General features: G+C 37.0%; 1 protein-coding gene across 3 annotated transcripts in view; it reads right to left on the reverse strand.

The window, feature by feature from the left end:
* The window catches only part of MYO3B (myosin IIIB), a 194,985-nt gene that overhangs the window by 124,424 nt on the left and 51,889 nt on the right, over positions 1 to 18,672 (reverse strand). For 2 of the 3 annotated variants that reach the window (XM_066189973.1, XM_066189971.1), the window contains exon 11: positions 3,479 to 3,544. In XM_066189973.1, the coding sequence (XP_066046070.1) occupies positions 3,479 to 3,544 (66 nt within the window). Of the gene's footprint in view, positions 1 to 2,714; positions 2,967 to 3,478; positions 3,545 to 18,672 lie in introns of those variants that run through there. The other variant, XM_066189972.1, reaches the window with a different exon arrangement.

The following is an 18,672-nucleotide window of genomic DNA, read 5'->3' on the forward strand; positions in this document are numbered from 1 at the left end:
CATTCAGAGAAGTTAAATATAAATGGAACGCTTAAAACCTATATAATCTAGATGATCCATTAACTGAAAAGCTCTGAATGTAGACTCATCAATATGAAATTCAGCTTGCTAAGCTGTGTTTAAATTGAGTACAAAAAGTGAGTTTATCAGGACAAAAAAATTATCTTTGTACTGTGTTTGCAATGTCATTGCTGAAAGTTACATTTTGATCATAAATATGACCATAAATCCTTAAGTTAACATTTTGACTTTATTACTTTCTGAATTTCTTAATTCTTTAATTCCCACCAGCTCAAGAATGACTAATTAATTCAAAGAACCGTAATAGCTAATCGTTGGTTAAATAAATTTAAAAGGAGAATGTCTGTCTCAGGAGATACCACCACTAATCTGAATTAAAATTACCATTTTATGATGTAATGTAAATAAAAGTTATTGCATTCTTCTGCTACAAGAACATATTAACTCTCCTATTTATCCCTCAAGATCAGTCAAGCTTTAAAGTGCCAAGAAAATTATTTGTCACTGCTGTGGTAGTTTACATGGTCTTACAGAAATAGTAAAATTCCTATTGATATGTAGATAAAAAAAAGGTAATTAATTATTTCTCACATTACATCTGGAGAGCCGTATTTTTCATCACAATCACAGCAGTACAGGTAAAAATACACATACATAGAACTTATTGACCTGTCAATAAAGCATGTATGTCCTGCCTGTACCTTAGTAGATATCAAATACAAAATCAGGCTGTTGGCAGAGATGGGAGCTAAAATTGTGTCTTTGTATTTCTTAAAAACAAAAAAATCTAACTCAGCCTCAATACCTCCATTGTAAAAATTCTTATGAGAACATTACAGTTTTCAACTCAAATCAAGGTCAACAGAGCTGAGAACAGAAACATAGATTCACCAAGCTAAAAACCATCTTGATACTCTCTGTTCAGTTTTTGTAAGCATTGCATCTGACTAAAATCTGCTGCAAAATCTTCATCTCTTGAGGCAATAGCATTAAAAATATAGACTTCATTCCGGAAAAATATATGATCACTGTTTTAGCAGCTTAAAGATTTATCAACAATGAAACTTCCAGCTCAGGCATGGTGTAAATCACTGTAATATGTTAGAGATCACTTATAAAAAAATGCCTCTTGAGACAATGGCATTTCAAGGGATGGCAAAATGGGGTGAAAAAAAGCTGCAGTGACCAGCTTTGGCAATCTTGGCATAAACAAAATTAATGCACAAAACCAAACTGAAATCAAAAGCTTAGCCAAAGCAACATGCTCAGTTTTGGTCAGTACACAGGTCTGGCCAGCAACTTGAATAGATAAGCTTGTTATGCAAATGATGCTAGCATCAAGAAGGAGGTAGATAATGAAATTATTCAAAAGCTAACCACTCATCACAAGGGTGACAGAAACATCAGGCAAGGTCCTAACACACGGTTAAAAGGCAGTATGGAATTTATACAATCACTGCTTTTAATTTATCATAACTAGGGTGTCACAAGGCAGGCATCAACAAATGCATAACTAATGCATATAAATGAGCCAATTATCAGTAATGGCTAAAAGGTTTGCAGTTGTATGATCCAATGTTTCATTAACTAAATTTTCTAGAAAATCCACTAATGTAAATCTAAGCCTCCATAAAAACATCTCGTAACCTCTGTATTGTAACTTTACTAACACATGCCCAAGAATACAACAATGTCAAAGAGAATTCAAATTCAGTGTTCTCTTAAAGGAAGCTGTAAAATAGGATATTTATTACAATTGTTGCAATTCTCTATGTTAAGAGAACCATGTATGAGCATATTTCCTTGCTTCATTGTGTACATCACTGTAAAAATGAAAAGCAAGATCTGAGAACCTGCAAAAGTTGACGATGAAGAAGTAATTATGCAAAAGTAAGTAAGAATCCATATGATTAAAGAGACAAAATTTAAATATATAAGAAACTCAAAGGACAAGATCAAAAACAAGTTTAGCCATAAAGGATTAACAGCTGACTTGTTTTATCAACAGTGCAGGTTAACCTAAAGGACTGAACAAATGCTAAGAAACGTTTAGCTGAGTTTTTCTATTGTTCTCAAGCTCAGCAGGAACTTCTAAAAGGGAAGTTACCAAGAAAGAAAAACTTACATAACAATGCTGAAGGTTAATGCACAGTGTTCCTGAGATAGGAACGTAACGTTGTTTACCAGGTGCAGTGACTTTCTAAAGCACAAGTGGAATATAATCCACTAGTGCTGGTCCCCCAGAATAAAGATTACAGCCTTTAAATACAATGCAACCAACGTTTTTTAAGTACAGAATGAAATTCATCCACCACTTGGTGACCCTTGTACTTCAACACTGACTCTGCCATAGATCCCAATGTACCCTGCTGTGTAAACAAGGACATGCATTATGGAGACCCAGAACTTGGATCAATCTGCTCTACTGTAATCTGTACTCAATCTGTAAGTACTTCTACTACTTACACTGAAGAGGTTCTGAGTTACATCGCTGCAATAATAATAATGTCCTTCCTCTGTAGGTCAAACGTTACACTGTATCTCACCTTCCTGTCTGGTTAAAGATCAGCATAGTAAATAGCAGTACTTTTCAGATTACTAATAAAATTTGCATTAGTGTTTTTATTTTAACGTCTTCTAAAATGGAAAGACACTAGTACACAACTAGTTGAAAAGAGCATCAGGTAGGGATATTGTACTCTACAATTAACCGGATATACCAAGGAACAGAAGAGATCCAAAATGCAGATGTGCATATTTACAAACCTATCTTGAAAAGTCAGTACCGACAAATGGTGTTATAGTAGTATTCCCCACATCACACAATTTGGGCTGTAATCAGTTCCAATGAAATACTGAAGAATAGTAAAAATCACTCGTAAAAGTTGAAGTAAGATTTTTGAATACAATGCCAGCAACTACTAAACTGTGATTTCCTAGTGTCACTGTAAAAAGAAAAAGATAAAGCAAAAGCATATTTTAGTTTGGTGACAGCTGCATTCATCATGCTCTCGGTATTATTGGTGCTCACTTAAATATATTTAGTACCAATACATACATACAACCTACTGAACCTTACCAAAGTGGAAAAAAGGCAATTATTTTCTTTCCTGTCCTTCAAGTACTTATTTTAAATTGACCAGAAGTAATTTTCACTATGCTTTTTTCTCCTCAACACAAAACTTCAATGAAAAACCATCAAGGAAACCAGGTATATTTTATAAACTTGTTCCAGGTCCATCAAAATCAAGAGACACTCAAATGAAGAAAATTACATAAGAAGATCAAACTGTTCTGTAAAGCTTTCAAAAAGTGAGGCATGGTGTAGAATCTATGAAAAGAAAACTATAGTCAAAACCATGCAAAAGCAGTAACTCTGTAAGAAAATTTTGTTTTCAGATCGGCACACATAGGTCTTGGTGAAAAAGCTGTTTTTAAAAGGAAAAAAAAAACTCACTGTGAAATGAAATGGTTGAATCCTCTGCACCATTTTTCAGGATGTAGCAAAGTAGGTGGAGGGTTTCTGAAAAACAAAGATTTGAGTTTAAAACGTTAATGCTATCTCACAGATAGTCATCAAAGATGCTCCTGGTTCCATCGGAGAGAAAATGATAATTGAGGAAGTAATAGTCAAATTGTCTATGTGATGCCTTAAGATGCCTATTGGTTTTTTCTTGCTGTTGCTCATTCACTGACAGCTCTCTTTTCATGTCCTTCTCCTTTCATGTCAATACTTCTGAAGCTGGTAGTCAGTATAGCTTACAGAGTACTTCCCAACATTTCCCCTCCAATTCACCCGGATTGAAAATGCAATATTAACCTAGCCATCAAACCACTTTAACTCTTTGCCCAAGATCATTTATTCTGATCAAAACTTCTAAAGCTTGGATAACAACAACCTGTAGGATTTTCAGTCCGGGTTTTAATCTATGTTCAGTTTGGATGACACTGTAAAGTCAAAAACTGTTAAAAATAGATGCTATTTTTAAACTAACATTTAGAAGACAGTATTTTATATTAAATAGTAAGACAGCCTTTGTAAAAATAATTTTTCAACTCTGATAAGCTCTATGGTTGTTGACATAAAATTCCTTTCCTTCCTGATTTTTACTGTTACAATTTAATTACATAAACATACAAAGTTAAGACCTATAGGTCATACTAAGTGAACCAAATTTTAAGAGGCTCAAATTTAGAAGGACCAATTTACAGCAGGAACTATATTATATTATATTATATTATATTATATTATATTATATTATATTATATTATATTATATTATTCCTCCAGAGCTTTCCTCTGCAGCTTAAAATTTGCTAAGTACGGAAGCCTAATTTAACTTTTTAAGATTAAACTTACAGAGGTGTTTTATGAAACCTTAATGATTTATCTTTTGCTGCATTTGAGGGTCACATATTACTGAAGACTTATTCTGCAACAGAAACACAATAATATTCTAGATTGTATCACAAATCACATCATTTATACTGTGGCCACATTCCACACAATAACGCTGCTTGGAAACATATCACAAAACAAAAAGCAAAACAGCATAAGCAACATGAATTAGTGCTGATGTGCTCAATAGTCATGAGGTTTTCATGCATATTCATTGAAAAAAGAGTTCCATTGAACGATTACTCCAAAAAACGCAAGCAAATTGGTTTGAAAAAAAATGCAAGGTGGCTTTGTAATAGATGGACCATTTTGTTCATCTGAATCTTTTCAAAACAAATGCAACCATCAAATTACAATGGAGGATGACAGGTTTGCTGAAATTACTATCTTATTACCTCTCTCTTTTGCCTCAGAAGACTAAGGGAATACACTTTTCCTCATGAAGTGAAGAAATCCAGAATGTTTGAGATGTGCATTACTTAGCAAATTTATTACTAAGGAAAAAAAAATATGACTGGTTATTTTCAATGACAACAACATTTCATGGCTGTTTCCCCTTTACCAGGCTCATATGTTCATGCACATCACAGAATCTGATTTTTTTTAAAAGCACATTAAAAAAAGATGACTATTTCTAAGTATACTTCTAGAAAAAAAGAATCCAATATCAAAGGAAGGTAAACTGTAAAAATATCTTTGTCTATAATAAAAATGGTTATCAATCCTGACATCCCACGTATGTGACCACTGCAAACAACCCTAAGAAACAGCCAGCCAGGATTAGTGTATGTTTCAGTCTTTATATTGCAGGAATGGTACTCTATCTGACATTTTGGATTCTGATGAGCAACCAGCTTCTATTATACTGTGAAGTACAGTGTATTTATTTTTAGAATTATACTAGCACTGTCTACTGACTATTTGGAGTGAAGTTTTGAATTCCATTGTAAAGTAATTTGCTTTTCCAAAAGCTCAATTACTCTTAATGAAATATGCAGTTTTGTCTTTTTGGTTCATAATGTTCCAAAAGGTTTTCCAGATGGTAACAATGGTGCAGACAAAAAGCATATGGTTTTGAGGGTTTGTTAACAATCTCTCAAGGAACTTTCTGAACAAAAGACACAGAGATACTTTACATTAGTTGCAGATGTTATGATGAAAACAGGTGGGATTTCATGATGGAAGAACAGACCAGCAAGGTACATGTTATTCAGGAAACACAGTTTGTCATTTGCACGTTAATGATCAATGGAGAAAGCCATCTTTTTAACCAAATAGAATACGTTTTGTCTAACAAATTACTAAACTACTAAGCTCTTCCTGATAGCTACTCTCTTTGGCTGACCGAAATCAACACAACCAAGGAAGCAGTAACTCTACAGATGTTATCTTGAGCTGGATACTTTTCTATTTGTTGATAAAAGATACTATGTTATTCTTAGTGCTTTTGTAGCAAAACCATTCAACTCTGTACTTACATCATTATAAATTGATGTTTCAGGTACCCGGTCTGCAAAATTGAGCTGGTAAACCAAGCCAGAATCTTAATTCATTAGCATCTGTAAATTATTTGGTTCCCCTTGGTGAAAAGCATTACCTAAACTACAAAGTAAAAAAATCAGTCCATCCTTTTCTGGCCTCATGTGAATAAATGATCTCCAGAAAGAGGCATAAGAGCATCACCTTCCTACCTTCACTTTGCCTAAGACACTAGAAACTGTTTCATGTGGATTGCAGAAAACACCACTGCTTCCACGGCACCTCCAGAGGGGGACTTCTGCAGTAAAGACTCTAAGTTCTAGGGTAATTGGAAAAAGGCAGAAATGCAAAGGTAACTCTAAACTTTTTTCTTAAGCACACCTGGTCTTTCACAGTTTGAAATTAATAATCCATTAAGATACCTGTAATTTATATCCTGATTCATATCTCATTAAAGAGAAAAGGTAAAACAACTCACATGCATCATCAGATGCTAAATTACATAGAAACAACACCTGCCTGACCACTTCAGCTCAAGGATCAAACCAGGGCCATTTTGGATTCCAGACTCTGTTAATCCCATTATATGGAGCTCTGTGGCTTTGTACTTGCACCAACCAACATCAGTGCATTTCACCAACACCTGGCTACTTCTGCAGCACTCAAAACAGGTTCATAGAAAAACTAAAAAGCTACCTGTCGTTAACTTGCTGACATAACTTACTCTACTTTTTTCATATAAAATTATAACACTCTGCATGCAATCTTTCAATCATCTTAGCACATGTAAAAGAAGCTGAAGCACAATATAGTCTTGTTTACTATTACGCCTGATGGAAATTGTGAGAAGTAGATAAGGATAGTATTGGGAAAAGCAGCTATAATTGGGTTCGTCTTTTGGAAATGTCCTCTTTTGATGCAAGATGAGTAATCAACCATTCGTTTCCCAACTTGGTCTTTTTTCCTTTAGTTCTTTCTATAATTCATAATTAGTCACAGAACTACATGCTCTGTTTCCTTAGGCAAATTCATTGCCCTTGTGAGTAGTTTTTCTATCCTTGTGTTCAGTGCTTTCCACAGCCACTCTAATGCTGTTTTTCACTGGGAGTTTTGCTTCAGCCACGATTGCAGGGTTGAGACAGTACAAGACACCCATACAGGAGAACAATGTTCCGTCTAAGGACAAGAAGACATCAGCAAGCTTACCAAGCAAGAACTGCTGCTGAATTCTGACTGATACACACATAGCTGTATGCTGGAAATATTTTAATCTGTAGAGCTTTATGCGTTCCCATCATTCAAACTGCCTCCAAAGTCACTGCCTCCAAAGTGAGTCACAGCTGGTGAGGCAAAATTGGTCATTTTACCACAGTAAGGCCAATGATGCAGTCCAGTGAGCACGACTCATCCTTTACGTTAAACTGTGAACCTAATTACAGATCATGGATAATAGGTATTTGTTGGTAATGACAAAACAAATATTTTCATTTATGACAAAATTTTAAAAGACTGAAAACACATTTACTATTTTTTAAACTACTTCAGTAAACACAATCATACATTTTACCGACAGAAATCATGACAGTGCCTCCAATTACCAAACTGCAACTGATCAACCTACCACATTGTTTCTAATGAGGAATTAGCAGATGGACAACCAACACCTGTCACCATGTACAGGCTCTGACAATCACCACTCCCCACAAGCATGTTGTGGACTGTTCTTCTAGCAGAGTAAAGAGACTATAGATCTGTTAACAGTTTTCTAGGTTTATACACAGCTAGTTTTTACATGGAAATACACTTTTCAGGCATATTTCAAAACACTAACTGAAATGGCCTAACTAACTGAAAATGGACAAATTCAACCATACATAATAGTAAGATTTCCTTACAAAAGTTTACAGAAAAAGCATTAGTTTCATTAAAATACATTAAATACTTGACACTAATTAATACCTCATAAATTCTCATACAAGTTTAAAGTCCTGCTGCTCCAGAGCAGGACTCTCCACCTTGGGTAATCCTCCAAAAATAACCAGGTAATTCTCAAAAGGGCTCAGAAGATTTCCCGATACACTTGGTTTGTGGCCCATTCAAATCAATAAGCAGTGTTCACTGATCTGAAAGAAAAATTCAGACCCTAAACACACTCCTATTCATCTGTCTCCTACTAAAGTCTAGTGAGGTTCAACTGGCTTCCATTAATATATTTCACCAAAGTCCACTTAGCAGGAAGCAGCGTATTGTTATCAGCTCTGTGAAGTTAAGACAGAAAGTGTAGGAACTTGCGGAAGTGGAGAATCACTACAAAATCATCTGTGTATATAGAGGCAGGCCTTTGAAGTTGCTTTTTAGGTCAGTGGAAAGATATCACCAATCTGAATGCTGTTACATGGAGCCTCCATGGCTGAGACCTACAGCACCAATTGGCTCAAGAGACCAGGAGATCAGAAAGAACACAGCATTTGCAACAAAACTGGAAGCTATATCAGAAGCATGGGATTGGGGCAAAATAGCTGCAGGCCTAATTCAATTGTCTGCCAATTGAGTTGATCTAGGGGACTCCAAAGGCAATGGAACATCCTCAAAATGCCAAGAATTCTGCAAGTCTTGATAGTATCAGGCACTAATCTCCCGTAAGTCTTCTTAACCAGATCTGTAGGCATGGCATTCTCATGACTATACAGACAACAAGGCATAAACCGTATCTTAAGACTGTACATACCAAATCCCAGCATAAGAGACAACTAGAAAAGCATCTTTAATTTCTTAGGACTCAGCACAATTTCATAAAACTTTCTTGGGCAAGAGAAGAAACTAATGCTAAATCATAGTACTCTAACTATATACAAATCATAGAATATACTGAGTTGGAAGGGACCCATCAGGATCATTGAGTCCACTCCTGGCCCTACACAGGACATCCCCAAGAATCACACCACATGCCTGAAAGTATTGTCCACATGCTTCTTGAACTCTGTCAGGCCTGCTGCTGTGACCTCTTCCCTGGGGATCCTGCTGCAATGCTCCATCACCCTCTGGGTGAAAAATCTTTTTCTGATATCCAACCTAAACCTCCCCTGACTCAGCTTCGTATCATTTTCCCTGGTCCTGTCACTGGTCATGAAAGTGAAGGGGTACTTACCCCTTCCCAATCCCTTGTGCCAATGTTGAAGGCTGCAGCGAGGCCTCCTCTCAGACTGTAGACCTCTGTCCTGGCTAGGAGGTCTGCAACAGTCCCATGATGGCATCTGCATTATTTGTTTGTCCCTTGATTCTTATCTAGAGCCTCTCAACTGTGTCATTTCCAACAGTGAGCTCCATACATTTTAGCCTTTCCATCACATACAACACCACCCCAATCCCCATCTCTTCCAATTTGCCTATTCCTCCTTAAGAGCCTGTAACAGGGCACCCCAGTCAGAGGACTCATCCAACCAGGTTTCAATTATGCCAGTGACATCAAAATCTCTAGGACTGGGCCAAAGCTTTGAGCTCCTGTTTGTTCCTTCTGCTGTGTGCACCAGTCTAGAAACATTTCAGGTGTTGTACTTTGTAGCCAACATCTCATGAAGGAGACTGAGTGATCCTGTGATTATTCATTTCCTCAAGTTTTGGCACACTGTCTCATTACTCATCACTAGCAAGCCTGGTATTTTCCTTTTCCCTCTTTCAAGCTGAAGTTCAGTCAATGAGTCCTTGCTAGCTCCTGTGCTAGGGCTCTTTTTCCCCTTTGAGAAAGGCACATCCCTTCAGGTGACAGTAGACCAGGCGCTGAACAGATCGTCCCATGGTCAAAAAACTCCCAATTTTTCTAATTACACCAGCCTCAGAGCCATGCATTGACCTGATGGATCTGCCTATTCTTCTCAATATTATTCCTTGCTACTGGAAAGACTGACAAATCACTACCTGTGCTCCTGATCCTTCGACCAAATGTCTCAAGGTGCTGAAGTCTACTTTGATTGCCCTCAGATTTCTATTTGCTATTTCATCACTGCCAGCTTGAACAACCAATAACAGACAGCAATCAGAGCCCTGGACTGGAAAGTTTTCCAGTAATGTCCCTTTTCCTGAGCCCCTAGGGAACACAGGTAAAATGACCTTTTTTTCTGTGAAAATGAAAGATACAGAACATCCTAGGGAAAGACTGGAGGAAAGGGGGAAGAGGGAGTATGTTCATGCCGAGTTTGCTCTCCTGACACCTTTTCAGTAGCGACAGATTCACTTCAAGACAGTGTCATCTCCTTTCCCACTCTCCCCCTCCCTTTTCTCTGAGGACTCTTCTGTAAATATTTAATTCAGAAGTGTTAACATACAACTTCAACAACCTCTCCTCTAGAATTATCAAAGCCATGTATCTATTCATATAACATGTAAGCACCTTAGTTCTAACAAGGCTATGCTGCTTTAAACCAAGACCAAAATACACTGAGGGAAAAGAATCAGTTAAAAGCAAGTAGAACACAAGACATTGCTGCCTCATTAATGAAACAAAAATATTCTTCTTGCTATCTTTTATTTTACTATCTTTTAATTACAGAAACAGAGTTATCTGATATTCCCTCTTCATTGGAATTTTCCATAGGCCATACACAGTTACAGAAGTCTGGACTCAATCCAACAGCATATGATGAATTTATATTGAATTGCAAGTTAAACAGACTGCAGGATTCTAATTACCTGGAAAGGTCAAGGGTAGTAATCCACTTTTTTGGCTTTGGGTTTTTGGGGTTTTTTTTTTGTAATATAGGCTCCTGATCTAGTAAAAACCAAACTGGACTCCTGTTTTCACTCCTTCTCAGAAGAGAATCATGGCTGTGTAATCTATAATGCATAAATACACATTTGCCTCTTTTTGCTTATCTTTTTACATGACTATTAATTTTGCTGCCACTAAGTAGGTGACTTAGCAGATTACCAATGAACAATGAAATATGGGCTCAGCTGCACAACAAATTCAAACCTACCAATGAACAAAATATCAACTAGCTCTTTAAAGCACACTTAAATCAAGATTTATTCACAAGTCTCCTGTTTATAATAGTTCATCAGGCATCAGACAGGAAAATAATGAGCAAAAATAAATGGGAAAAGGTAGTCAGTTCCAGAATTATGCACAATCTCCTTTTGATTGTCAAGATTCACTTTATGCAGTGCCAAAAGAGAGGTGCTTCAGGAAGACTATAAACAGGGTGTCAAAAGCAGCTTTCTAAGAAATCTCCATCACATGAACAATCTATGATTCAAAATGGTATGTATCTGATAAACACCACCTTGAAAGTAATGAGTATGGACAGAAGTAATGTGCTAAGCACACTAAATTATCTTGAAGGTCAAATAATAACCTTCAGAAAATGCATTAAACCAAATATCAGTTATGTAATTTTTTAGTCCATACAAACAGAAAGAAAATGGATGAAAAAGCATTGCAAAGTGTTCTGCTTGGGAACATCTGGATTATCTTTGACTTTTTCCCTTGAACATTGCAATTCACAGGCCACTGGTTTCAGTCAGATTTGGCAGCTGCAAGGTTTCATTAGCCTTTTTCAGAACCTGACAAGGCATCATTTATTTCTGTCATTTATTCTTCAGTTTTCAGTTTCAGTTACTGGCTCCACTGAGAAAGAAACAAGTGTTTCATTTCAGAAATATTTTTGTATGGAGGTGAAAACATACAGCTTTGCATTCCAGTGGTCAAGTTTCCAACCAAAAATTTAGCATAATTGACTTATAATTATGCTTTGTTATCTCATTTATTCACAGAAGTTTCAGAGAGTTAAAGAGGCACAAGCAAATTAGGAGCAATTGAAACAGGGGAAGTAATAGTAACGATTTTTATTTATAACCAGTTCTCATCTTTAGTGCAGTGTAGTATTTTGCTTTTCTATTAAAATCATTGCTCTCTGAATTTGCAAAGCAGTAGAATGTCAGTTGCCAAAGAAATGAAATAGGACAGCAATACTTCTGTGCCTGACTGAAATACATATGGTGGTGTCTAGACACTACACTTCTGTAGCTGGAATATTATAATACTGCAGATACACAGCATATTTGTAGAAATTTATGGGGAAGTAAAATATCTTTCTATATCTGAAAGTGAAAATCCCACAGATAAATTTCTAAGGACAATTCCTGAATCGTGAGTGTTTGACACTCCCACTGTACATTAAGGCCAGTTTAAGAGGACGGAGTAGGACACCTGCCTGAAAGCACTGCCCAGTGAAGCAGATCCAGTCTTGGAAAGCTAAAAGTTGGCTCAAGAAAGACACAGAGGGATGCTACAAACTGTTTCTTTCAGGCATAGGATGATTGCCAAGGGAAGAACTAGACCATTTGGAGTCTGACATGGAACAGTGTACCACAGTCTTGTACTCCTGCTGAGATCTTCCTCTGCCCAGGAGGGCAAAGCAGAGCGAAGGCCCTGTCATGCCATGGTGACTCTCCCATTAGGCTCCATATTGCCCTGGACACAAGGTAACACAGGATATTTGTGATTTTTCAGCTCACTGAGACATGCTTTTTGGGGCCTTCTTTCCATCAACAAAAAAATGTTTTCACTACATTGCTCCTGTGAAAAGGGCAACTTGCTTCACAAAACCACACAAACGGTTTTTCCACTTTTGCTTCTTTACCTTAATTTCTTTGTCTAATTTAGCTTTTATTTTCAAAGAGGAAGACACCTTCTTATCCTTCCATTTCACAGAGGCAAGCATTTGCTTAGTTGAGGCTCTACAGAAATACAAATAAGCCTAACAGTAACCCCATAAAAGAAGTTTATTGCCACATGATTGATGTGGCAGGGACTCAACATGCAATTCAATCATCACACTCAGCAAAAGCAAGCACTTAAACGCTACACTTTCAAAGGAAGTAAGGATTACACCTCCTTTGTATGTTATGACACAAACTTTACTTACATTTTTCAGCTTAGTATTATATGAACTGGTATTATTCTGATAGCTCTGCCAGTCTAATTCAGAAATAAACACTTGCGGAGGGAATACATTAGTTAATGGTGGCATATTTTCAATGGACCAATAGAAGGATCATTTTTATAAATATTCTGTAGAAATAGACTGAATAAATGCTGAAACCTAAAGAAATGTAATGTGTAAGAGTACCATTTTTTAAAAAAGGAATTATCATTTAAGGTAATACGCCTTCTGAGCAAGAGGACTGTATGTGAAATGAAATTTATTTGTTCCCTCTCCTATTCCATCCAAAAAGCTTTATTCTAAAATAGCTGAACTTTTTGTCCTTTTTTTTTCTTCTTTTTTTCTTCTTTTTTTCTTTTTTTTTTTTTTTTTTTTTTAAATCAAAAAAAGCAAACAAAACCCCGTATGGCTTATGAATACCTGCAGGTTATAACTGGGGGGAAGACTAATAAACATAGTATGAGAAACATGAAAAATTTATTCATTACCAAAAAGGTCCTGTGATTGCAATTCAAATAAACGTTCTCTTACACAGAAATAAATGACAATAATATAGTAAGACTGTATCCCAATAAACCTGTAAAGACACTAATGTAAAACTCGTGTTCCTTGAAACAGCTGGACTCTTTAGTTGTCATCAGAGTCAGCACTTTGAAACACAGCCCTTGAACATGGCCATTGCTTTGTATCCCTACACTCCCAAGATCACATCAAGCCATATATAAACACTGAACCTTAGCACAGAAACAACTAACAGGCCATTTCACCAGGCTTTCATCATTATTTACCACCTTCCCTCCCTTCTTTTTCCTTTCTCCATTCCCTGCTTGCTAGTTCCTCAAACAGCACCATAACATTTGGTAACCTAGCATTGCAAAGTCATTTAATCTGACTACAGTCCAGTTTTTTCATGTCAAATGTGGCCTCTCTGCAGAGAATGCACCGGAGTCCTGCCTGGTAGTTTCTCCTTAGTCTCATGACAGTTGTGAAAACTTGGGAGAAGTTGCAGTACAACAGAAATCTAAATGGCGTTTCATGATCATGAAATAAACCCACTGAAATCATTATTAACTGCCTGAATACTGTAGTTATAAAGATTTATAACCAATGCCTACACCAATAAATATTTCTTTAAAAATTTTATGAGTTCTAACTTACGACTGTATCTGTGATAGAAAAGAAATATAAGCCACTAATTGTTAATAGTAAATGTGCAGTTATGTGTAGTGCATTATTACTGCACTAATCATGAGTAATGATTAAATATACTGCATAAAATCGTAACATTAATCAAACTGATAACTGCAACAAGCAAATCAATACCTTTCAAAGCACAGCTCCTTTTCGCCAAATATGTTCGCAAATAGTATGATCACTTTTTATTGCATATTTCTGAAAATTACTTTAGAGAGCAAAGCACATAGGGATTTGGTGACTTTTTATTACAAAATAACCAACATACATTCATTAAAATCCTAAGGATAATTACAATCTCACTAGAATGTGGCTAGTATATAAAAAGTTCACTTTCTTTTTCTTCTGCTTCTATCAGACAGTGAATTAATTCCTTTATAAACATGAACATCAATATTCTATTTTGAATAGGAAAAAGGCATCTGTTTTTCAATTACATCCCATGAAAATCTCTGGAACTGTGAAATGTACAAGGTGTCCTATTCACTCCACAGTACCAGACTATCTTTTTCTCTTGCAAAAACCTAATTTAATTTACTTGGCTCAATTCAGTATAAATGATGTGGGCTACTGAACTCCTATATTAACCATAGGCTATAAAGTTTATTTTGGAACCCCAGAAGGCTAATGGCATGTAATGAAGTTTCATTTCTTTAGGACTGCACTACAAACCAGAACAGGATTTTATTACGTTCCTTCAAACATTAAGTTCTGACTTGTATTTCCAAGGCACAAGTATGGAAAGTTGCCTGCACCCCAATGGCTCTGCAAAACCACATGTTAAATGCACAATAATTCAACAGACACAAGTGTGTATTTTGCATGGGCAGCAATCTAGGGGTAAAGACACATGCAAAAAAAGGAAATGTTTTACCAGGTAAGACATCACAGGCAAAATATTGAAGTTTTATGAATTAATATTTATAGCACTGATATGGCTTTCACCCAAGACAAGTGTTCCAGACTTCAAAAAAAAAGCAACTTTTTTGCAGTCTCCTCTTTTTACTCCATAACTGACAGATAAGCTTTATCACCATTTCATATAAAATACCTCTCACTAAAATTTAGTCACATACACGAGAGACTGTAAGGTCTGAGTAACCTGTCTCTCAGCATTATGGCTCTGACACCACATAACTTTCCAATCAGAAAGCAATTAAAAAGGGGAGTACAGGTTTTTCTACCATACAACAAAACTTTAATTCAAACATCACCTCAATTCAAACACCACCCTTTTCCAAATCCACTGCAAAAAAGCCAAACACCTCTCTGGACTAAGCATGAAGATGGTTATCATGGGGCACAACCACAGGGTAAGGCAGGCTGACTATGGATGTTTGATAGCCAGGAAGTCAGATGGAATAACTCATCCAGTATTTTCCTCTGGCAGCACTGAATACAAGTCTCGTGTGAAACCAGACTTTAATGCAGAGCTCTCCTCAAGGAAGTTTGGTGAGGGAACATCATGTCTCCTCCACTGTCGGTAAATCCCATGCCCAAAAATAACATCGTGCTATTTGCAGCCTTTGTGTGAAGTTGCAATACTTGGTATCTGGGGCCCACAAAAAGGAATCAATAAGGAAATAAATTTTCCTTCTTTCCAGTATTTAGAGAATCTAGCACAGTAACTAAGGCTTTATTTGCCTGCAGCCGTTTCATAGAAAAAAAGGGCCGGGGGGGGGGGGGGGGGAAGAAAAAAACCCAAACAAACACAGGAGTTTACACAATTTAAATCCTGGAGGATCATTTTAAAAGGGAAGTAGAATGCAATTTTAACAGACCCTAAGCAGTCTGCTTCATGAATGTTCACTTAATACCAGACCACGATATTCTTAAAATTTCAAGCAGGGAAACCTGCTCTGGTTACCTTGGTGATAAACTGAAGACAAAATAGCACATAATTGTTGCTGATGTCACTGCTCCCAATTGTTTCCAAGGTTACAGAGTACCTCAAATAATTGTGATGTTTCATTTCTAGACTGTATTGGAAGCCCATTTTATGTTCCCAGTAAATTGTTCAGTACTGCAGGAAATCTATCCAAACCCTATCTATTAAGCATCAGCAGCCTCTCAGCAACCTCTGGTAATGATTTAGGCTTATATGTTGAAAATATAGCCACCTAGTTCTTTACTGAGCAACTTGCCTCCTAGATTATCTTAATTATTTTTATCCTAAGAATTTATCACTATAACAACATATATTTATTAATCAATCATAGAAAACTACCTGAACATTAAACGTCTTAGGGCAAAGCAATATTACATGTGAGCTATCTATCTGAAAGGTAGCTATTCTCTGGGGTAAATGGTGGAAAATTGGTTGTTAACTATTGTGAGATTTCCTCACAATCTTCAAACTCATTTTAAATGCAGAGCACAAGTATTTTGCTGCACTAGAAATAAAAAGCAGCCATGCTACATCTTCTCCATTGCAGCCTCCAATTTACTGTGCACCATAGCATGAATCTCCTTAAAAATCAGTATGTGCTCTGTGTAAGGATGACGCTGACAGTATTACTGCCAAAAGACAACTACAGACAAAGCTGTTAACTACTGTTGTCCTGTCAAGAAACAGGGAGCAGTTTTGAAAGCACACTAAAAGCCACATCATTTTAGTCTACAATAATAAAAGCAAGACTTGGTAGGTCAGCTCTATTCCCTAAATCTAACTAAAACATATTTCAAATCCTCACTTCTGAAGGAGACAACAGTAGATGTCCATCTCCCACCTCTCCTCCTGCTGGATGTGCCTTTCATCACATGACTGCTCTCAGACTGCAAGGCTTGACCTTGTCAGCAAGAAATTTTCCACTAGAGCAAAACAAAATGGCATTCACAATATCTTAGCAGTCTGTTATTACTTATGCAATGGATTTTGAAAAGTAATAATTTACTTTAGAAACTGGATGACTAAAACAGTTTATGTGCATTTAATGCACGAAATTAACTGCATATGGAGTCACTAAAACCATCTGTGAGGCATCTCAGCTTCTACCTAGGGTTCAGAGGCAGATGAGTGCAGCAAGGAGAGTAACACAGAGCATCAGAAGTGACTCTTTGTTATTTGCTCAGAAAATGGTTGAGACTAGAGCAGATTGATTTTCACAATTATTTGAGTTTCCTGATGAATTCATTTCAGCTGCATACATTTTAGCTCTTCTATGTTCTAGCAACAACTATACTGGCAGGAAACATTCAGTGAAACAGTCTGTTTTAAATAAGCACCAAAGGATATATCTATAAAACAATACCCTTCTATTCATGAGAAAGCCAGTTGGAGGAGAGACTCTTAATGAATCAAAAATCAGAAGCATACTGTGCAGGCAAAGCCCTCCTTAACAGCTGAAAGAGTAAATGCTTACAACAGACTATTCAATGGCAAGCCACAGAGCACAAATTACAATTACTTGCTGAAATTAGGCTATGAATACATATGAACAAAGAGTGCATTTGCAAAATCAAATTCTATCTGTAAATGACCTATAAAAAGGAAGAGAAAGACAAAATCAATGAGAAACAGGCAGTTGCCGGTAAGTTATGTGATAACTGAACAGTTAAAGGAAGGAAAGGAGGGAAATTGCACCAAGATGATTTAATTTTAGGTCTGATTCCCTGTTATTTTATGTAATATATAAAAATACTTATAATAGTCTACCACTTTCTCAAATATATTAAGATGTCATAAGGTAAATGGAAAACAGACCCCATTTTGCTATGATATAGCTGCTAACTGCATACACTTCAATTTCTAGATCTACTGCCAGACTTAAAAGCCCAGTTATAGATGCATACTTGGTACAGTCTCAGAAACACCTCTCTGCTTTTTAAGTAAAGATAATACAACAAAGGTAACAGTACTACAAGCTACTCATTACTCCGTTAAACCCTGGCACAAATCTATTTGAGTTTGATATTCAAACCCAAGGATACATATGACTTTTTATCAATTCATATACCTGTTAGGAACTAATTAGTAAGTCCCATACATCCTTACAAGGGCAGAGCCCTTGCCCTGAAGTCTTTTGGCACTGCTGCATACTCTGAGACAAAAGGATAGTAACAATACTAAAATACCTTGTCCTCATAGCACAAAACTGTTTCCCTGTGGACTTAATGTATGTACTGCCAAATCATACAAACACCTACATCCACCACTAGAGGTGTACTGCAGGGGTAAAAATGGTCCAGTCCCATTCAACATCTTCATTAATGATGAGGCAGAGTGCACCCTCAGCAAGTTTGCTCATGTTCCAGCCTGTGAGGAATGGCTGATACACCACAGGGTTGTGCTGCCATCCAAAGGGAAGGAACCTCAACAGGCTGGAGATACAGCCAACAGGAACCTCAGAAGTTCAGCAAAAGCAGTGCAGAGCCCTGCACCAGTATTTTCTAGGGGATGACCACCAGGAAAGCAGCCTTGCACCAGAGGAACTGGGGGTTCCAGTGGACACCAAGATGAACACGAGCCAGTTCTGTGCCCTTGTGGTAACGAAGGCTGCTGGTGCCCTGGGCTGCATTAGGAGGGGTGTGGGCAGCAGGCTGAGAAAGGTGGCCCTTCCTTTCTACCAGCCCTGGTGAGGCCTCATGTAGAGCACTGTGTCCAGTTCTGGCCTCCCCAGCATCAGAGAGGCACAGAGCT

Source organism: Chamaea fasciata, unplaced genomic scaffold (genome assembly GCF_029207755.1).
Source record: "Chamaea fasciata isolate MVZ Bird 193981 ecotype frontalis unplaced genomic scaffold, bChaFas1.0.hap1 SCAF_8, whole genome shotgun sequence".
In the NCBI taxonomy this organism is placed as follows: Eukaryota; Metazoa; Chordata; class Aves; order Passeriformes; family Sylviidae; genus Chamaea; species Chamaea fasciata.